We start from the raw sequence: 23925 nt of genomic DNA, 5'->3' as shown, positions 1-23925 counted from the left end.
TTCTCTGGAATATGTTTAACTGGATTTTAATAGGTAAGTTGAAAAAGTGTTCTGCTCAAATTAATTTGAGAAGGGCGGAGTTAAAAGTTAACGTGTTTCTTTATTGTAAGATTACTCAAAAGCTTTCACTATGTGAATCTTTAAGAGGGGAATAGAGTATGCAATATTTCTCAAGCTATCTGTTCATAAAAACCTTTTTTTTTCAACTATCTATTAACATCTCTTGGAAGAGCGTTCCTTTTTCTAATGTGAAAAGAAACAATTGTTGCCACATTTGAAAAATGGCAATTTGGTTACATTTACATGATCAATTAAAGGATAGATTTTCTCCCCTACTTGAGCCTGCTGCTGTGTCTTTCTTTAACCCCAAATACTATAGTTATTACTTGGGTTTTTTAGGTTGACCAGACAAAAGGATGTTTGTTATAGATATATTCATATGTTATCATGGTAGTCTATCCACAGAATCAGGATCCTGAAAGATTCTATCAAATAACTCATCTGAAATAGTCCAGGAAGACTGTGTAGAACAACTTGGAAAAAGCTGTGACGTTCTTAAAATGCTATAAAATATATTATTTATATATTCTTCTGTTTTTGTGAGATAAAGTTAGAGGTTTTTCATATTTTTACATGCTAACACATATTCGTGGGACAAGAGCTAAAGGTGGAATGCCTCCAGTTGTGAAAATGCAACATTTTAAAACAGTGTTTACTGACAAATTCGGAGAGTCAGGCTGCAAAAATGACTATTTTACTCTGAGTAAAGAAATGAAGAATAAAAGGGTGGAGTATTAGAGATAATACAAACTTTTTTTAAAACTGCAGACTATAATTAATATGATGCAGAGAAGAAAGAGGAGTCATTGGGAATCACTAAACTAACCTTATAATAATTAAGAAAATTTTACTACTGAATATTCACACAGATTTGCTAGCTATTAAAATTGTGTCAAATACAGCTCTATATCAAGTACCATTACCAAATATTACTTAGAAGTAGTGTTTAAGCAGTGAAAGACTTAGAAATTTGACTTAATTTTTTAAAATGCTTCATATGTGGTAAAGTACAAAATAAATATACATTGAAAGTGTATTTCAATACTTTAACATATACCACATTATTTACTATATGTATACCTTTAGATAGGAATATAGTATGAAAATTATTTTCAACTGTTAGGTTTTTCTGAATGGAAATTATTAACAGTTAATGATTATTTTGTCATTCTTCTGTACAAAGGACTTAAACAAGACCTCAGTATCAGTAATATAAAAATAACAGAAATCTTCATACATGTTTCTTCTTGAACCATTGTGACCTAATGAACAAATCTTAGTACAACAAACTGAATAAACACATTACATACCAAAGTACCTTTGTATAATGCTAATAATCCCCAAATCATGAGTTGTTCTCTGGACCCTAGAGCTGTACAACTGAAAAATCTCAGGTTTGGCTCCCAAATTTTCTCATCAGTAGTTCCAAGAATAACCTGAGTTACTGAATCACCAAGAATAATTACTATAGTAAAATATCATTAAATTGGGCTTATTTTATAATTTGATAAAATTCAGGTATCCTAACTGATGTTAACTTTTATTATCTATGAGAGGTGACAGTCATCAGTCAGCTAAGTCATTTGCATCAAATGATATTTTCTTTGCCCATTTAGTTATGATAACCTATATTAGTTTGGAATAACTATATAGTCCATAATATATCTGAATGTTATAGACAGACTGAGCTATTTCACAGAATAGAGTGATGATGTTGGATATTCTTTTGCTAATAACTCTGGTTTGTCAAAATCCTTGTTCAGATGCTGCCTTAAATCCCTTTTGGATCTAAGTTGTGTATAACAATTTTGGAAGTAAATTGTTAATAATAATAGCACAGATACAGTTCATCCAATGTAGTAATGTGTACCTACCACGTTTTAGGTTCTCTTCTTCTTCTAATGCATCTGAGATTGAATTGGCTGGTTTTGGTTTTTTAGTAACTGCATCACATTCTTGGCTCATATTGAGCTTGCAGACACCTTAGCTCTTTTTCCCTGAACTGCTCCCAGGCCAGGCTTACTTCATCCAGTATTTGTGTGATTCTGACGTTGACATCTCAAATTGGGAGAAACGGTATTATTTTAGAGTGGGATGGTGATGAGCTTAGTTTTCAACCTGCTTCAGTTAGTTGCCGGTGGGATGTCTAAATAGAGATGTTACAAAGACAGAGATATGGGTTTGGGCAGAGGATAAAAAGTCAAGTGTACAGAGAGATTTGTGATTTTAGGTAGTAATTAAAATTGTCAGAGTGTTTTTGTATGGAGATGAAGCAGCTGTGGGAGGTGCTATTGCTTTCTCATACAGACTCAAGCAGAAGCTATCCACAATAGTGTCTTTATAGCCCTTTTATTATTAGTACACACTTTTCAATCTCACTGACTTTTAAGGGACTAGTTTAGAGGATTAGTGAAATAATTAGTTTTACATTTGTGTTTTTGAATTATTAATTCCTAAGACTTATTAATTTATTAATCACCAAGATTCACAAAATTGCACAAAAAATAGTGATATTGTATTTGGCATGCATCAGTTTAGCTGTTTACAAAACGTCTTATTTATTAAAAGTAACAATGCGTATATTTTACTTGAGTAGTGACTATAACTTGAACCATCTTCAATTTAATGGATTAATTAATGGGTACAGGAAGATGATAAGGTAACAAATACCATCAAACTAAACATTTAACTTTTCATTTAGGATACACAAGAAATTGATAACTTGTTGCTTCCAGTGTTGGGACTGGGTGGCTCAGGGCAGGGAGTGTGGGTATTGGGTTGCCTTTTCACTTTGTGCTCTTGTGTGCGATTCAAGTTTTGAACCATGGGATGATTTTACATTTGGAACAAGTAAAGAAATTTAAATTTTGAAACTCATTTACTTTAAACAGGAGATAGTATGATGTTTAAAAAGTATTGACACTTGAAGTTAGAAGTCATAATTTCAAATCCTAATTTCTCCATTTCCTGGCCAGCTAGCCTTAGATGAATCATTTCACCTCTTTGAAAATGGGGATGGTGATAGCTGCCCTGATTACCACTCAGGGTCATTGTGAGTTCATTTAGTAAACATATCTGTGCGGCACACACTGAAAGGTGCTCATAGGAGACACATTTTCAGTCCTCAGGGCATCTACTTTCAAGTGTAGAAGTAGACAAAATTATAACTTATATTTAACTTATAATTTCTGTGATGGAAATAAATATGCTATAAAAATTCATAGGAAAGATCCATAGTGGCTGCTTGGGGAGTCGCAGAGTAGGGGCTAGAGTGGTCTTTATTGAAGACAAGGACATCTGAGTTAAGTTTTGAAGAATGGGTTGGGAGGATGGGGGAGAGGATGAGAGAGGGAGAAGGCATTCCACCCAGAGCAAGCAACATTTCCAGACCCATCTCATTTTATGTGTGTGTGTAGCACATTTTTGTTTTATTTATTTTAGGACAGATGCTGTAGCAGGTTCTTCCTTAATTTTGCTGACCCCCAAAATCTTGACTATGATTATTAGTTGAAATTTGGAAATAGTGGAAAATTTCACTTGGGACTTTATAGTGACCACAAAAGAATTAGTAGAGAATGACTAAAACTCACTGAGTTTTAACTTACACATTTTTTTATAGACCACAAACACTAAATCATCGGATTCTGATGTCAACCTCCAATTGTTTCTCACTAAGGAGCTAGTGAGAATTCTTAATTAAGGCAACTAAAGCAATAAGCCTCTAATTTGCAGTTCACTTGGAGTTCCCAGATGAGTAGATTTTTCTTTTCTTGCATCTTTCTTGGTATTTTTGTCCCCACATACTTTTGTAAAGACATTGTTTCTTCTGTGTGTCTGGGGTCTCATCACTAAACCCTTAGTCTTCAAAAGCCTAAAATTTACTCTAAATACAATGTTTCACTCTGATTTCTGTAAACTGCTTTCTTCCAATATGTTTAGCAGAAAAGCTTGTACCTGCTTTACTTGTTAATTCAAATAGCTTCTTTCCCTAATCTTGAATACTTTTTTCATCTTTGCTGGGGAAGATAGGAATTTTAAATTGATTTGACAAGTTATGGAGTTCCAAGCTGTGAGTAGATATACTTTTCCTGGTGCCATATTGTTTACTTTATAGAGCCATTAAACATCTGAACTCCATAATAGTTTATAGATATTAATATTTAACTACTTAATGCTCACTCTCCTGTAAGTCACAGTTTAGGGGCATTGATATTTTACTATTTAATATTTAACATCCAGTATCCTGTAAGTTACAGAAGTACTTTGTAAATTGAAAATACAATATAGATAGAAGATAGTATTATTTATTATTGATATTAGCCTCCAGTAAACACCATGATTATTAAAAATAAACACAGATTTTAAAAGTTTTATGCCAGTTTAGTTTTTGTTGTTGTTGTTGTTTATGTGTGGTTTGTTGTTTTTTATTTTTTTCCTTGGGCCGTGCCGTGCAGCTTGCGGGATCTCAGTTGAACAACCAGGAATTGAACCCAGGCCAAGGCAGTGAAAGCCTGGAATCCTAACCACTAGGCCACCAGGTGTCAGGGGTTTTGCAAAAATTCATGTGAGATATTTCTTAATACAGTGGAAAACATAAAATTGGGTGTTGTATAGGTAATTTCCTCTTTACATTGTATTTATTTGTATGTGGGAAGAAAAAAAAATGAGGTATCTCAATTTCTAAGTGATTTATCCGTTTAGAAGAAGTTAGTCCAAAGTAAGAAAGCATTATTTCTATACCTGCAGAACATTCTTCTGTTGTTAATGACTCTATCATTTCAGATGCTTTTAGGTTCGAAGAACATAATAATAGAAAATCAAACTATATGTGACTTAAACTATAAGGATGTTTGTTATCTTATACAATAGGAAATCTGGAGGTAGGGTGCATTCAGAGTTGGTTAAATCAGTAGTTTAATAACGTCATCAAAGATTCAAGTTCTCTGACTTCCCAGAGTGACCTGTCCTTTTAGGCTGGATCTCCTCATGATCCCAAGGTGGCAGGTGTCACAGGTGATGATGTCTAGGGGAGAAAAGAGAATTGTACTTGCTATGTCACATTTAGGAAGAATGACAAACTTTTCAGAAGCCCCCAGCAAAAGCTACTTTAAAAATGCAAATTGAATATTTCAAACAAGTGGGGAAGACATAGTGTGCTCATAGGTCTATTATAAAAGTTGAAAATGAATAAATAGATTATAAATATATATCATTTAAAATATGGTATATATAGGATTACATTTCTTTCTCAATGGATCCCATGCTGCTCAAAGGATACTATTCTTATAAATCCAGGTTAAATTAGTTTTGTTTTTCATCAGTTACTTCATATTACAACCATAACTATGTTGGGGGGTGGACTGTGGAGGGGGTTACTTTTCCTGGAGTTTCTAATTGTCTTTCATTTTTTCATTATTGGGAGAAAAAACACATAAATGATTTCTGCCTTCTTACTCATTCTCCTTCTTAAAGATGTGTCTGTAAGACTCCATACTAAGATTCTCATTTAGATTGATTGTCTTCCAGGCCTACGACACAGTCAATACTGGGATTTTTTTTTTCTCCTTCATTAGACTGTTGCATTACATTGACCATGGCCTCTTTTCTTGATATTCGTCTTCATTTTGCTGGAATACATTCTTAAGTAAATTTGTCAGAAAGGAGGCAGAGTAGATGAACTTTTTGAATTTTTATACAACAAAAAAAAGTTCACCTGGCCTATGACTTCTTTCATCACTTTTCCACATGACTTACTGTTTCTTTCAGATCTTAACACATATCCCATTCTCAAAGAGGCCTTCCCTGACCATCTTGTTTTAAATAGTGAATCCCCTGTATTACCAGCCCTTCTTCACTGCTTTTTCTCTTAGAGCACTTTTCACAATCTAACATGCTATAATATATTTTGCTTATTGTCTTTATTTTCCCACTAAAAATGCCATAGGGCAGAGATTTTTGTGGTTTTGTTCACTGGTATATCCTTGGTACATAAAATGTCTGGCACATAGTAGCCCCTCAGTAAATAATTGCTGAATGAATAAGTGAATTTTCCTCTCACTATTATAGTTATAAATCCAGGTTTTAAATTGTTTTCTCTCAGAACTTTGAAGGGATTGCTCCCATGTCTTGTGGTATCTAGCATTATTAATGTGAAAGATAAAACTTTTATAGGTGACCTATTTCTTCTCTGTTTGAAAGCTTTAGTTTTTTTGGGTCTCTGGAAATTCTCAACAATGTACATAGACGTGAGGTTTTTTCACTGATTCCAGTTGGCACTTAGAAATCCCTTTCAGTTAAGATTGGGGTTTTTTTTCCATCTCTGGGAAAATTTTTTTTTTTTAATTGAAGTATAGTTGATTTACAATACTGTGTTAGTTTCAGGTGTGCAGCAAAGTGATTTGGTTATGTATATTCATTTTTTCAATTCTTTTCCATTGTAGTGTGTTACAAGATATTGAATATAGTTCCCTGTACTATACAGTGTGTATAAAGTGTGTATCTGTTAATCCCACACTCCTAATTTATCTCTGCCCCCAAGGGAAAGTTTAGTTTTTAAAGAAAAAATTCTTTCCCTGATTTTTTACTTTATCACTATCTACAACTCCTATTGGTTATCAGGTTTATCTTCTTTTCCCTTGATGTTCATTTCCCTTAGTTTTCTCTTTTTAATTTTACATCTCTTTAATGTAGGCTTTGATATGCTTATTAATATTTCAACAGTGAAATCTGGTATACTGTTTTCTTTGACTAAGATGAAATACTAAATAGTAGGCTAAAATAGGATAGATTGAATTAATATTTGCATTTTGTTTATGACTACTAATAATGAATGACTAAGGTAGGTTATCATATCAGTAGAAAAAGGAAGTATTCATCAATAAATGATCACTAGTTTACTGGAAAAGGATTTAGTCTAATTTCTCCTCAGACACTATATATTTTAAATATTATGTAATAAGAAAATAATATACATCTATAAAATTTATGAGTAGGGTTGTTCATCACAATATTATTTATATGGGGATGACCTAGATGTCTAACAGCATTTAATAAGCTGTCATACTGGTATTATGAAATGCTTTGCAGCCGCTAACAGCTATATTTTCAAAGAATATTTAATGAGATTGGAAATGGTACACTATCCCATTTATTTATTTATTTATTTACTTATTTATTTATATACAGTTGTCTCTTGAACAACATGGGTTTGAACTGCATAGGTCCACTTATACATGGATTTTTTTCCATAAAGATGTACTACATTACTATTTTTTTTTTTTAATTAATTAATTTATTTATTTATTTTTGTCTGTGTTGTGTCTTCGTTTCCGTGCGAGGGCCTTCTCCAGTTGCGGCGAGCAGGGGCCACTCTTCATCGCGGTGCGCGGGCCTCTCACTGTTGCGGCCTCTCCCGTTGCGGAGCACAGGCTCCAAATGCGCAGGCTCAGTAGTTGTGGCTCACGGGCCCAGCTGCTCTGCGGCATGTGGGATCTTCCCAGATCAGGGTTCGAACCTGTGTCCCCTGCATTGGCAGGCAGATTCTTAACCACTGCGCCACCAGGGAAGCCCCTACATTACTATTTTTGATCCATGGTTCAAGGGCGCAGAACCAGATACAAAGGGTCAACTATAAAGATATACATGGATTTTTGACTGTGAGGAGGATCAGCATTCCTAACCCCTGAGTTGTTCAAGGATCAGTTGTGTGTGTATATATAATATAAATTTTCGCACATGTTTAAAAAAAACTAGTGAAAAATATTCAAAATGTTAATACAGGTTTCATAATCCCTTATATGAAACTGTTGGGCCCATATGTATTTCTGAATTCCAGGATTTTTAGATTTTGGAACACTAATAAATGCATTTACATAATAGTGTCTAGAGAAGTACTCTATAATCAAACACATTCATATTTCTGCAGTGAAACGTGATTGTTCACATTAAGTAGAATACATAAAGTCTATAAATATTTTCATGTCAGTTGAGGTCACATTTTGCTGGTAAATGAGTTTATGCCAAACTTAATTTTTTAATTCCAATTTTTTTAAATGTTTTTGGAATTTTAGAATTATGTCCATTTTGGATCAGTAGTAGTTAGCTTGGGCAATGAGATTATGACTGATTTAAAAATTTTATTCTTTATAATTTTTCAAATGTTCCTGTACTTATAGGATCATAGGCATATGTATGTTACAGAAAAATATTTTAGTAGCAAGTTTAAGAACTATGACTATATATACTTGAGTTAAGTTTTCTTATTAAATCTTAGCCTTTCCTAGAGAAAGGAAGAAGAGTCCAATTCACCAGAAGCTATTCATTCATAGATTTAACAAATACTTATCCAGCAACTATACTATATTAATAAACATAGATAACCTTATAAGTTTTCAGGGAAGTTAATATTTCAAACATAATATAATACCATTTCACACTCTTCTTATTGTCAGAAATTTAGTAACTCATACAATTCCAGTTGTTCACCAGGATGCCAAAGAGAAGCAGGAAATTTCATATACTGCAGGTTGGGTATCAATTGATACAACCATTTTGGAAAGCAATTTGATAATATATAGTAAAGCTGAAGTTGTGTATATACTCTCTAAAATCTCTTCCATGTCATGTGACTTGTCTCGGTACATTGATTTATACTGTTTGAAGGTGGAACTTTTTCAGTCTCTCTTGCATCTTGCCTTAGCATTTTATTTATTGTAATTTTACACGCTGGTATTACTGGGTTCTCACTAACTGTGATTTTTTTTCTTTTGGGGAGCAGTACATTTGCTATTCAGTAACTTCCTGAGCCTTTTCACAGTATGGCTTTTTTTTTTTTAACAAAAACTTTACTTATGCTAGTTTTGATATTCTAATAGTCATGTAAATATTCAGCACCTTTACTTGTCAAGTATGATACATAGTTGACTGTCTTGTCAATTTTGCTGAGGCGATGACTGCTATTTTCCATGGAGAAGTACATGGAGTAGGATGACTAGGATTACCAACCAGAGCTGTCAGTGGATCTAGGCATAGAATTTATCTCTTTATCTCTTTCATTGTATGCTTTCTCAGAAATCACTGTATTTTTTTTATTTCTCAAATTTTGTGAATCATTTTTGTTCCACTTCAGAATTGTCTTATGTATCTCTTTAAATTGAAAATGTTAAAAGGCAATAGTGAGATTTTTAGACTCAACATTTCATTCAGCAAACATTGAGTGTCTACCATGTGTCAATCACAGATCAGGAATACAGTATGAATACAACCTAATCCCATCTTCAAGGAACTTAAGGCCTAGCAAGTAAGACTTGGTTTCAGTGTAGTGTGGTAAATGCTAAGATGGTTAAGTAGGGGTTGGATAGAGTTAAGTCAAGGTCTTCCAAGTCAGGGGTCAGCAACCCTTTTTTGTAAAGGGCCAGGTAGTGTATATTTTAGACTTTGTGAGCCATATTGTCACAACTACTCATCTCTGCTGTCATTACGTGAAAGTAGCTATAGAGGATACATAAATGAATGAGTGTGGCTGTGTTCCAATAAAACTTTATTTATGGACACTGAAATTTGAATTCCCTATGATTTTCACATGTCACAAAATATTTTTTAAATACTTTTAACCATTTAAAAATGTGAAAACTATTTACAGTTCTCAGACCATACAAAGACAGATGGCAGGCCAAATTCAGCTCACTGGCCATAGCTTGCCAACCCTTGTTCTAGGTTTTTGAATTACAGGATATTGTTAAATGTGCTTCTTTCTGATAGCTTATCCAGTCCCAGCTACTTTCATTTACTAGAGGAGTTTAGTAACCTGTCATCTTTAGAAATATTGAAAGTCTCATTGCTAATCCCAGTGGTTTCTGGTTATCCCTGATATTCTGAATGCTAATTGTGATTCTATTAAGATAATAAAAACAACAATAATAGCTCTACTGCATTAATGATAGCAAGTTTCCCAGCCCACAGGTTCTAAACTCAGTTGCTTACAGGGTCGAGTAAAAGGCTTGAGTGTTTGAGAAACAGGGAGTCGTATGAGTTGGGGCACAGTGAACAGCAACACATGCCTCATCTAAAACAGTCAACAGCCACTACTTAGTTCCATCCAGTAGTAGGATGCAGGCCTAATATTCCCTTATAAAAAACATCTTAAGAGAAGCCAGAAATCCAGACTTAAATCTCCCAGTTGTTTAATTTGGTAACAAATATGTTTGGTTTTTTTTTTTAATTCTTTCTGTGAATAAAATAAAACCATCTTTAGGTCCCATTTAAGCAGGCTGGCAACTTGCCATCTCTGTCCTAGCATTTTCTATGTCAAAGGAACTTTTACAGAAATATCTATAGTGATATGCATTAATGATTTTATTTTGAAATTTTAAACCTCAGAGGATATTTTTATCTTAATACTGAAAATTACTGTTAAAGCAGTTTTAAACTATAAGTCAAATGCAAATTTCTATACATGATGTTCACATGTTCAACTCTCAATAAGTCCAGGTTTGAATGTATCCGGTACTACTTACAGCTTTCCCCTATAGCTGAATTTATGGTCACAAGCTTTTTTTCTTTTTCTTTTTGTTAACAACTTTATTGTGATGTAATTCAGATACCCTATAAATCACCCACTTAAAGTCTACAGTTAGTTTGTTTTTAGTATATTCCCAGAATTGTGCAGCTGTCACCACAGTCATTTTTAGAACATTTTTATTACCCCAAACCCTTTAGCTATTACCCTCCAAATTCCCCCATCCTAGGCAACCTCTAATTTACCTTCTGTCTCTATAGATTTACCTATACTGGATATATCCTATAAATAGAATCATACAATATGTGGCCTTTATGTCTGACTTATTTCACTTAGCATAATGTTTTTAAGGTTCATCTAGATTGTAGCATGATTCAGTACTTCATTTCTTTGTATGCCGAATATTATTCCATTTTATGATATGCCATATATTGTTTGTCCATTCATCAGTTGATGGACTTTTAACTTGTTTCCACATTTTGCCTATTATGTATGCATAATGCTGCTATGAACATTCATGTACAAGTTTTCATGTAGACATATGTTTTCATTTCTCTTGGGTATATACTTAGGAATGGAATTACCGAGATATATGGTAACTCTGTGTTTAAGCTTTTGAGGAATGGCCAAGTTTCCAAAGCAGTTGCAACAATTTACATTTCCACTAGCAGTGTTTGGTGGTTTCAGGTTTTCCACATTCTTGTCAGCAACACTTGTTATTTATCTGACTTTTTGATTATAAACATCCTCATGAGTGTGAAGTGCTATCTTGCTATGGTTTTGATTTGCATTTCCCTGATGACTAATGATGTTGAGCATCTTTCCATGTACTTATTGGGCATATGTATATCTTCTTTAGAGAAATGTCTATTCAGCTTGCCCATTTTTAATTGGATTTTTTAAACTTATTTTATTATTATTATTGAATTGTTCTTTATATATTCTAGATACAAGTTCCTTATCCAGTATATGATTTGCAAATATTTTCTCTCATTCTGCAGTTGTCTTTTCACTTGCCTGATAGTGTCTTTTTTTGGCCACCTGGACCCTCAGCAGTGAAAGTACAGAGTCCTAACCCCTGGGCCACCAGGGAATTCTCTGATAGTGTCTTTTGAAGCACAGAGTTTTTAAAATTTTGATGAAGGCCAATTTTTTTTTTCTTTTTCTTGTGCTTTTGGTGTCATATCTAAAAAGTCATTGCCAAGTCCAAGGTCACCAAGATTTACCTCTATGTTTTCTTCCAAAAGTTTTATAATTTTAGCTTTTTAGATCTTTGATCCATTTTGAGTTAATTTTTGTATATGGTGCAAGGTAGGGGGGGGGGTGGAAGTCATAGGCTTTTAACTTCAAAAATCAAACCAAAGGTAAAATATCTGAAAATACTAATAAATAAATACACAAATAAGTGGCAAGAGATACATGAAACAAGATTGCCAAAATATTAATAATTGTTGACTGAGTGATGAGTACCTGGGGTTTATTATGCTATTTTCTCTACATTTTTTGTTTGAAAATATCCATATAAAATGTTCTTCCAAATATCAAATTTTTTTAGATCAATTTATTACAGTTTCTTACTATCATTAATTGCAGGCTTGTCATTTGTATCTTTAGCATGGCTTGGTGTTGGGCTGTTAGTTACTAGATGGCCATAAGTACAAATTCGGTTATAACTATGAAAATCTTATTTACCATATGAGAAACTGTAAAATCAAGATATCAAATTAAGCTAAAACTTTTTATCCCAAGGTTTCTTAATTCTTGATTTACCCCCAAATTTTATTCTATTTAGAATTTTATGAACAGTATATTTAAATGTGTTGTATGCAGATTTGTGTAAAGTTTATAGATTACTACAGTGTACTTCTCAAACTTGTGTTGAGAGGCAGCTGTTCTGGAGAATGCTGAGTGGGGGAAAGTTCTTTTTTGCCTCAAGTAAGCTTGCAGTTGAACAAAATTAAACTGATTTTCTTACTACAAGATTTCTCAGGACCCTTTAATGTGCAAATACGTATCATAAATTTTTAAGATTTGGCAAGCAGTGTTTTTTAAGCTTATTTGACTACTCATGTGCTATGGAATAGTTTGTAAAACACTGGCCTGCATATTTAAAATCATGTTATGTCCGTACATAGACAGTTAAGTAGTTTGTTATCATTTGATTATCATTACCTAGATGGCTGTCATTTCTTAAAATTTCTCCTTATGTCTATCCTTTTCTGTTGCTTTTTCTTGTTTCTTTATTTTACTCTTATATATTTGTCTAACTACTAAAAGTGACCAAATTTTGAACTTGCTATGTTTCTCTGTAGGTGTGGGGTTTGTAAGACTAAAAAATATTTTCAGGGCTTCCCTGGTGGCACAGTGGTTGAGAATCTGCCTGCCAATGCAGGGGACACGGGTTCGGGCCCTGGTCTGGGAAGATCCCACATGCCACGGAGCAACTAGGCCCGTGAGCCACAACTACTGAGCCTGCGCGTCTGGAGCTTGTGCTCCACAGCAAGAGAGGCCGCGATAGTGAGAGGCCCGTGCACCGCGATGAAGAGTGGCCCCCGCTTGCCGCAACTAGAGAAAGCCCTTGCACAGGAACAAAGACCCAACACAGCCAAAAATAAATAAATAAATAAAAATAAAGGAATTCCTTTTAAAAAAAAATATTTTCAGTTAATTATGCCTTTAAAATATAATAAGTTATAACTATATTTATTTGTACTTGTTATTTTAATAGCATTTGAAAAACTAGCAAAAGATAGCAATGTTTAGAGAATTACAACTATTAGGTATATTTTGGTATCTTTCTAATTGAATTTTGCTTTATTCCAGAACATATAGAAAATATAGCCAAAGGAGTAACTAGCAGACTTTAAAATCATTCAGAATTGTGCCACTCAGAGATAATTATAAGCATCTAAATTTTTTTGATAAAAGTAACACTTATACATGGGGAAAAAAAACCCTGGAACTTTATTGAGAGGCATAAAATGAAAGCCTCTCTATTTACCTCCCAGCTGACCATCCCTACCCCAAATCATTAGGGCTTTTCTCCTCAGGTAACCACAAATAGTAGTTTCCCAGGTATCCTTTGTTATTTGTTTCTTGAATATCCTTTGTTGTTTGTTTATATTCATGGCAACATAAAATTTATACCTATTTTGTTTTGTTTTTCACTTTGAGATATTTTAGGATGAGAATTTGAAGGTCACATATTATATTCTACTGTAAATACTGTTAACTTTTTGTTATGTTTCTTTCCATCTATGTCACTAGTGCAGGATCATGAAGGGCAGGATGAGCCTTGCTTGCACAACTCAAAATTCCAAACTGGAACATTTTAGTATTTTAATATTTAGTATGCAGTTTATGTGGTGATTTAAATCCAAACTAAAGCTGACTTAAAAGCCTTCCAAGTAGTATGACAAAAGATTTTTTAGATTTGTGAACTTACGTTAAGTCCTATTAGAATATGAAAATTAAATTGTCTTTTGAAATACACTTAAAAATCTTCATTGCAAATGATTAGACAAAAGCCATGCTCTAATATGATTTTTAATTCCATCCCAGTAACATAGGTCTAGAAGTAAGTCAGCAAGCCAGATGGAAAAAGCTGCTTTTAATAACTATGGGACTGTGAAAGTTTTTTTCTTCTGTTCCTTAGGAAATATGTATATAGGAACATTAGTGTTTTCTTGGACTGCACTTTTCTTTTACATTAAAACTTTGATTAATGAGAATTAGGGGAGATTGCACTGTTATGGTTAATTGAAGTTTGGTTATCTGAGGAATAATTAGTAGAACTTCGTATTGCTCTGTTCCTTGTTGTTGAAAATCTTCCTGATCTCTCTCAATACCCTTTCTTGCTTTAGCAATTAAATACTTGTTTGTTTCCACTATTTGTCTGTGAGAGAACCATGTCTAAATTATATATCCCAGTCCCTCGCACAGGAAGGTCAGACACAAAATTAAGTGCATAGTAAATACTTTTTAAACACTTTGGTTGTTGAAAATAACCTAGTCTTTCTTTGTTTTGGATTTGGCATGCAATATACTGACTTTTCTCAGTAAGCTGAGCTTTTACCATTATGTTGTTTCAGGTACATGTATAAAAATTTGGATAACATATATCAGTTAAAAAAAGACATTAGAGCCATGAAAGGCCCCGAATAGCCAACAATATGGTACTGGCCCTAAAACAGACACACAGATGAATGGAACAGAATAGAGAGTCCAGAAATAAACCTACACTCATATGGTCAATTAATCTATGATAAAGGAGACAAGAATATACAATGAGGAAAAGACAGTCTCCTCAATAAATGATATTGGGAAAACTGGACAGCTACATGCAAAAGAATGAAACTGGGCCACTTTGTTACACCATATTCAAAAATAAACTCAAAATGTGTTAAAGACTTTAATGCAAGACCTGAAATCATAAAACTCCTAGAAGAAAATATAGGCAGTAACCTCTTTGACATTGGTCTTAGCATTTTTTTTTTTTGGTTACTCCTCCTCAGCAACGTGGATGGACCCGGAAGGTGTTAATGCGAAGTGAAATAAGTCAAACTGAGAAAATACCGAATGATTTCACTTACATATGGAGTCTAAAAAACAAAACAAAACAGAAACAGACTCATAGATACAGAGAACAAACTGGTGGTTGCCAGAGGGAAGACGGGTTGGGGACACAGACAAAATAGGTGAAGAAGATTAAGAGATACAACTTTGTATGGTTACAGATGACATATGGTTATTGCGGTGATAATTTCATAATGTATAAAAATATCAAATCACTATATTGTACACCTGAAACAAATATATTATTAATGCAATTTTAAGTAAATAAGTAAAGCAAACAATATAGAAATGTTAGTATATAATAATTTTGAATGTTATTTTTACATTGTAAATACAGTTACTATAATGGAATGTTTTTAATTAAAAATTTAAGAATTCTATGCTTTGATAGATTGACTTGCTTTAGGCAGGTATAAAACTTAAGGTCATGAGGTTCATACATCTGTGGCTAACATATTTTTCTTCCCTTCCCTTCTCCTCCCCATCTAGTACGTATGCTTTTTAAAGTATACTTTATATTTACAGAGTTTCTTTGTTTTTTCTGGTCTGTTGCTAGAGAGAAAGTTAATTCTCTGAAACAGTTTTTGGTTTATTTATAGATTGGTCAAAGAAAAAATGATGTATGAGAAGGAAGCAAAACAACAAGAAGAAAAGATTGAAAAAATGAAAGCTGAAGATGGTGAAAATTATGCTATTAAAAAGCAGGTAAAATTATATCTTAAATAATAACAGCTAACATTTACAGAATACCATATTAACAATGGATTAACAGCCCTCTGAGAAGGTCCTACTAAAGGTCCTATTAAAATCTCCATTTAAAAATAAGGAAAGTTACCATCTAAAAATAAGGAAACTGAAACACAGGTTAAATAACTTGCCCATGGTCATCCAACTGCTAAGTGGCATACCTGGGATTTGAACACAGGCATTCTGGCTCTGGAATCTGTACTCAGCCATTAAGCAGTACTGCCTCTCCAGTTTTAAGTATTAAATATAAAATGGCCTAGTCTTATAATTAAATATACTTATATTTACAGATATTTTTCCCAAACTGATATGAAGACCACCAAAATTATACACACACACACACACACACACACACACACACACACACATATACACATTATGCATTTCAGTGGCTACTTCTGATTATCCTCATGACAAGTTTCAGTCTCCTTAGCATTGTATACACAGCTCTTCTTAATTGTGGTACCTCCTTATCATTCCAGCCTCATCTTTTGCCAGTCCCTATCTGGACCTCTTAGGTCCTGCCTTTTAGTTTCCTGAACAAGCCCTTTCTCCTTTACCTCTGAGATATTGCATATGTCTGGGATGTTCTTCCTACTGGTCCTGCCTACCCTCTCCTTTTTAATTCCTACTTATTCTTTAAACCTCCTCTACACTCCACCCTAACACTGAGTTAGGTGCCCCTCCTCTGTGGTTTCATAACACTTTATTTATTCTCATCATAATATTTAATTTATATTCACTCCTGATTGACACTTGTTTTGTAATTGCTTGAGAAAATAGAGGCTGTCAAGGGAACTTATATTCCCACCACAAAATCTATCAATCTACCTGCACCTGTACCCATACTACCCACCTTCCTTCCTGTTAGAGTGGATTGTGTGCCTCAGCCCTTGTTACAACCGTCAGTGACATTGTTATCACTTCTTTCTTACATAACCTCTACAGCATTTGACACTCTCTCCTTGGAATGCTCTTTTATATTGGCATCTTTGATAGAATGGTCTCCAGGTTTCACTGCCATTGTTTCTCAGTCTCCTTTGCTGAAACTCTCCCTCTCCCAGCTCGCTCTCTCTCTCCCATCTCTCTCTATGTGTCTCTTTCTCTATCTTTAAAAAAAATTTTTTTAACCTTAAGAGTTCTAGCTACAATTCCTCTCTAGGTAATCTCATACCATCCTTTAACTTTAAGTACCATCTTTATGCCCATTCATTTGTTTGCACAGCAGATATTTATTGAACCCCTGCTACTTGCCAAATACTGTTCCAGGCACTCTTTTAGACATGGCATTAAAAACAACAACAAAACAGAAAAACCCAGAATTCCTGCTTACTTGACATTCATTCTGGTGCCAGTATCTCCCAAATTTCTATCTCTGGGCCCAATCACTCCAATATATATCAGTATATTCAACTGATCACCAATTTGACATATCCCTTGTGTGTTCAAGATAAGAATCTTGGTCTTCCCTCAACCCAGCTCACCTCCCTGAAACAAGAAGCTAGTCTTTCTCTTGTTTCCCCCCTCTCAATAAATGGTACGTCTACTTATTTAGATACCCAAACCAAAACTTATGGGTCTTCTCTTGATCACCAAGTCCTGTTTCTTTTTCCTTCCATTTCTTTCTCTACTGCCACTATCCTAGTCCAGTCCACTATCACTTCATGCCTGTACTACTGCAAAAGCCTCCTGGTTGATATCCTCTTTGTCTCTTGATAACTCTCCATTCCTTTCATACCACAGCAGCCAGGTTGATCTCTTTAAAAGGTACATCAGATTACTTATCCCTTTACTTAAAATCCAGTGTCCAGTGCATTTGGAATAAAATCCAGATGACACTAGGTAAAAGGAGAATATAAAAGAGCTTATACAGATTATATCTCAAGACTTATTTTTTAAATCAGCTTTATGAACTCACAGTGGTTTTCATCATATAAATTATGTTACAGATGGTAATGCACACTTAACCCAGACTTAATTAAGCAAAATTAATCACTTAAAGAAAGTGGATTTTTCTGTAGGTAGTTGCTTTCTGTTGTGCACAAGGAATGCAGTGGCACTTGAACTGTCTCCTTCTTCAGGTTATACAAGAAGAGAACTTTCTTATTTTCTTGAGCTTCCAGGAGAGCCTCCCTTCCTCTATGTATGATCTAGCAAAGGACATTCGTGTGTCAGATATTCTTAAATTGAGAGAGGATTTGTAAACAGGTGTGCAGATATAGTATGTCCCCCAAAATGTTGACTTTTGTAAACTAACTGCCCTTCATAAGGATTTACATATGGAATGTAACTTTTTGATTCTTAACATTATGTTAAATGCTTTTTTAATATATACTTCCATAAATATTCATATCACTTTTGTATCTCTCTCACTTTAAGGTACTGTATTGTTTTCCCACATCTAGTGAGAAACATTATAACATAGTGTATCACTTATTTCACCCAAGTCCTTCTTAGACCCCATCTGGTTTATTTTCCCACTTGTGTAGTTAGTGACCTTGTTTAGTTTTTTCTTTGCCCTGTTCGTTTCATCACCAATAATGTATTTTAAAATAGTCCTATAGCTAGAATATGAGTTGTAAGTTACTTGGAATGGGGAATGTGTTTCCTTTCTAAATAAAATTCTGCAAATAATGTCACAGATTATCACAGAATCTGTTTTATTTCATTTGTATTTATATATTGATTGTCTTCAGTAAAATTACTACTTGATAGGTAAGGATTAACTCTTTATTGAATCCTGTGTTCTAATTGTTAACTTAAAGATATTAGCTACCCACATATATATATGGAATCTAAAAAAAAAAAAAAATGGTTCTGAAGAACCTAGGGGCAGGACAGGAATAAAGATGCAGATGTAGAGAATGGACTTAAGGACACTGGGAGGGGGAAGGGTAAGCAGGGGCGAAGTGAGAGAGTGGCATGGACATATATACACTACCAAATGTAAAATAGATAGCTAGTGGGAAGCAGCTGCATAGCACAGGGAGATCAGCTCAGTGCTTTGTGACCACCTAGAGGGGTGGGATAGGGAGGGTAGGAGGGAGGGAGACGCAAGAGGGAGGGGATATGGGGATATATGTATATGTATAGCTGATTCATTTTGTTGTACAGCAGAAACTAACACACCATTGTAAAGCAATTATACTCCAATAAAGATGTTAAAAAATAAAAAAATTTTAAAAAAGATATTAGCCACTTACTGGTTATATCATTGACTACATATGCAGATGTAAAAGGGGAAAAAATTTGTTCAAAAACCCTTTCTAAACTCAACCATGTTAAAATTCTTTTGTCACAGTGGTCATGGTTTATAACATGATATCCTAGATTCATAGTCAGCCTAGTACTTAAATTCAAGAATACCAACCCATATCTAATTACAGAGCAATAAGTTTTTTTGTTTTCTGATATTCTCAACCTGCAGTGTATACAGTTGTCAGTTGCAGTTTTGTTTCAGGGTCTCATGAAACCTTGTCTTTAGCCCAGCCTACATGCTTTTCTCAGTTCCTTTTCCTAGCTTAGCTTTGCGGTGGCCAGCCATACATGTTTTTTCTTATATGCAAGGGGAGTTGCGTTGCCAGAAGCACTGCTCTTTTCCTAATTGCCTACTACTTTAAGGTCAGGAATTGTTTCGTGACATTTGCTGATGCCCCCTCATAAAAAATATGGAAGCCAAGTGCCAGATTTTGTGGGTTGTCTACTCTTCTCCCTGTATTTCCTCCTCTTCTGAGCTAAATGCCATCCCCAGTCACTGTGCACTACCTTGGCTTTTCTCTCACTTGGTTCCATTTTGCTCTGGCTTTCCTAGATCTTCTGAACCAGCCCTAATATTTTATAACATACACATACAATGCTGTCTCTTGGTCCCTGTCAAACTTCTTACCTGAAATTGATTGCCAAAATTGTTCTCTCTTGCACTGGGCTTAATTTTAGTTGTTTTAAAATAAATAACTAGGCAGAAGTTTCAGGACCGTAATAAGCCAAAATACCAGTCAAAGAGTTATTCTATAACACAACATTCAAATGTTGACTAAATATTGATTTTAGCCTTTTGCTTATGATATTCCTCTTTTTCTCCAATATCCTCATCCCCCGATTAGGGATGGTTACAGAGGATTTTGCCCTCAACTGGTGAAGGTATTCTCATCTTTTTTTGGTTTTTTTTTTTAAGCCTCTTCTGGAACAGAAATGATTGGTAATAATGGCAATCAAACATATCTCAGTTATTTTACCTAAGGCATGATGCATTTCTTACCTTCCAGAATTAATATTAAAGGACAAACTGGTACAATTTTCAACAAAGATTTCTCACAAAAGCCTTACATTTATTACATATAATTGCAGTATTGTGAAATTTTGCACCACATTTTTTGTGATTTACTTGAAACATGAGTTAACGTTCACAATTTGATATTTCTTTTTCCTAAAACTGAAGGGGAAATTTTTTCATTAAATATATGGAAAATAATAGGTTTCAGTCTACAAAGAGGAATTTGACCAAGGGTCTCTTACATGGCTGCAAGAAACACCAGATTTTTTTTATCAATAATTAAAATTTTATTGTCTCTTGGTACATATAATCAGGTTTATAAATGGTGTTCTATTTATACACTTGCTTTTTTTGTTTTTTGTTACAGACTCACAGGGAGTTGCAAAAAATTTTCAGGGAAGTCTTATATACCCTTTACCATTCCTTTTACAATGTAGCATCTTGCATAATTACAGTATCCAAACCATGAAACTGACATTGGTACACCACAGAGCTTATTTACATTTCACTAGTTATACATGTGCTCATTGTGTGTGCGTATAATTCTATGCAATTCCATCGCATGTGTAGCATGTGTAACTGCTACACGATCATGATGGAGAACCATTCCATCACAAGACTGCCTTTTGCTATCTCTTTATAGCCCCTGTCCTCTCCACCCCTTAAATCCTAAATAATTAACACTCTTTAAAGAATGTTATATAACATGGAATGGAATCACACAGTATGTAACCTTTTGAAATTGACTTTTTCCACTTAATAATTTCTTGAGGTCCATCAAGGTCATTGAGTGTATCAATAATTTGTTCCTTACTGTTGCTGAGTAGTGTTCCATGGAATGAATGTACCACATTTTAACCATCGAAGGACACTTGGATTGTTTCCAGGTTTTGGCTGATACAAAAAAGCTGTTATGAATGTTCATATTCAATTTTTATGTGAACATAAGTTTTCATTTTCTGGGATAAATGCCCAAGCAATTGCTGGGTCATATTAGTACATTTTTTGTTTTAAAAGAAACTACCAAACTCTTTTCGAGTGGCTGTACCATTTTATGTTCCTACCAATGATGTTTGCATGGTTTGACTTCTCCACATCCTCACCAGCATTTGGTGTTATCACTGTTTTTAATTTTAGCATTTAGCCATCACCTACATGATAAGTGTGTAGTGATAGCTGATTGTGCTTTTAATTTGGATTTCCCTAATAGCTAATAATGTTGAACATCTCATTTGCTTATTGCCCGTCTGTATATCCTCTTCAGTGAAATGTCTGTTCATGTCTTCTGCCCAGTTTCTAAATAGATACTTTATTTTTTTACTTTTTTAATTTTGAGAATTTTTAATATTTTCTAGATAAATGCCCTTTGTTGGATATGTGGTTTGCAAATATTTTCTTTTAGTCTCTAATTTGTCTTTTTACCCTCTTAACACAATCTTTTACTGAGCAACAGTTTTTAACTTTGAGAACACCTCATTTACATCTAATGCTTCCTTTTGTGAATCATACTTTTGATCTCAAGTCTAAGGCCTCCTTGCCTAGACCTAGGTCCTGAAGATTTTCTCTTTTTTTCTAAAAGTTGTGTGGTTTTATGTCTTACATTCAAGGCTTTGATTGATTTTGAGTTAATTTTTATGTAAGGTATGAGGTTTAATTAAAGGTTCATGTTTTTGCCAGTGAGTGCCCAGTTGTTCCAGCAGCATTCATTGAAAAGGTTATCCTTCCTCCATTGAAATGCTTTTGTACCTTTGTCAGAAACCTGTTGGACTTATTTGTGTGGGTCTATTTTGGGGTTCTGTTCTGGTCCATTAATCTGTGTCTAACCCTTTACCAGTACCACACTATCTTGATTACTATAGCTGTATAGTGAACCTTAACACAGGGAAGACTGAGCCCTCTCAGTTGCTTTTCTTTTCTTTCAAAATTGTTTTACCTATTCTAGTTTCTTGGCTTTTCCATAAAAATTTTAAAATAAGCTTGTCTGTATCTGTAAAACACTTTGCTAAGATTTTGATAGAAATTGCATTAAACCTACATAGATCAACTTGGGGAGATCTGATATCTTTACCATGTTGAGTATTCCGATCAGTGAACATGGTAAGTCTCTCCAGTTTATTTAGGTCTAACTTTCATAAGTATTTTGTAATTTTCAGCATACAGATCCTGTACATGTTTTGTTAGATTTAAACCTAAGTGTTTCCTTTTCTTTGACGCTATTGTAAATGGTATTGTTTTTAGTTTCAGTTTCCAATGCCGTATTTGTTGTTAGGTATAAAAGTGCAGTCAATTTTTTGTGTGTGGATCTTATAACCTGTGACCTTGCTGACCTCACATATGAGTTCTGGGAGTTTTTGGTAGATTCCTTCTGATTTTCTATGTAGACAATCATGTCATTTGCAAATAAGAACAGTTTTATTTCTTTTAAATCTGCGTGTCTTTTATTTCTTTTCTTGCTTTGTTGCACTGGCTGGAACTTAACAGTGCTATGTTGAATAGGAATGGTCAGAGTGGACACTCTTACCTTGTTCCCAGTCTTAGGGAGATAGTTTTTTATCATTACATAAATATTAGCTGTAGGGGTTTTGTAGATGGTCTTTTTCAAGTTGAGGAAATTCTCCTCTATTCACAGTTTTGCTGAGTATTTTTGTCATGAATGGGTTGGATTTTGTCAAATGCTTCTTGTGTGTCATTTGGTAAGATCACATGATTTTTCTTCTTTGGCCTGTTGATACTGTGAATTACATGGATTAGTTTTCAAATATTGAACCAGCCTTGATTGTGTTATATAATTCTCTCTTTTTTTATTTAACATTTTTATTGGAGTATAATTGCTTTACAATGGTGTGTTAGTTTCTGCTTTATAACAAAGTGAATCAGCTATATATATACATATATCCCCCTATCCCCTCCCTCTTGCGTCTCCCTCCCACCCTCCCTATCCCACCCCTCTAGGTGGTCACAAAGCACCAGTTGATCTCCCTGTGCTATGCACCTTCTTCCCACTAGCTATCTATTTTACATTTGGTAATGTATATATGTTCCATGTCACTCTCTCACTTCGTCCCAGCTTACCCTTCCCCCTCCTCGTATTCTCAACTCCATTCTCTACGTCTGTGTCTTTTTTTTTTTTTTTAATTTTATTTATTTATTTATTTATTTATGGCTGTGTTGGGTCTTCGATTCTGTGTGAGGGCTTTCTCTAGTTGCGGCAAGTGGGGGCCACTCTTCATCGCGGTGCGCGGGCCTCTCACTATTGCGGCCTCTCTTGTTGCGGAGCACAGGCTCCAGACCCGCAGGCTCAGCAATTGTGGCTCACGGGCCTAGTCGCTCCGCGGCATGTGGGATCTCCCCAGACCAGGGCTCAAACCTGTGTCCCCTGCATTGGCAGGCAGATTCTCAACCACTGCGCAATGATATCTCATTGTAGTTTTGATTTGCATTTCTCTAATGATTAGTGATGTTGAGCATCCTTTCATATGTTTGTTGGCAATCTGTATATCTTCTTCGGAGAAATGTCTGTTTAGGTCTTCTGCCCATTTTTTGATTGGGTTGTTTGTTTTTTTGATATTGAGCTGCATGAACTGCTTGTAAATTTTGGAGATTAATCTTTTGTCAGTTGCTTCATTTGCATATATTTTCTCCCATTCTGAGGGTTGTCTTTTTGTCTTGTTTATGGTCTCCTTTGCTGTGCAAAAGCTTTTAGTTTCATTAGGTCCCATTTGTTTATTTTTGTTTTTATTTCCATTTCTCTAGG

At 34.4% G+C, this 23925-nt stretch overlaps 1 protein-coding gene across 1 annotated transcript in view; it reads left to right on the top strand.

The window, feature by feature from the left end:
* TBCA (tubulin folding cofactor A) overlaps positions 1 to 23925 on the top strand; it is a 100673-nt gene that overhangs the window by 69092 nt on the left and 7656 nt on the right. The window contains exon 2 of the mRNA XM_059919367.1: positions 15751 to 15856. Within this exon, the coding sequence (XP_059775350.1) occupies positions 15751 to 15856 (106 nt within the window). The remainder of the gene's footprint in view (positions 1 to 15750; positions 15857 to 23925) is intronic.

The sequence above is a fragment of the Balaenoptera ricei genome, chromosome 3, assembly GCF_028023285.1.
Source record: "Balaenoptera ricei isolate mBalRic1 chromosome 3, mBalRic1.hap2, whole genome shotgun sequence".
NCBI lineage: Eukaryota > Metazoa > Chordata > Mammalia > Artiodactyla > Balaenopteridae > Balaenoptera > Balaenoptera ricei.
Note: the sequence above shows the minus strand (reverse complement) of the source record. Positions and strands in the feature narration are given on the sequence as shown.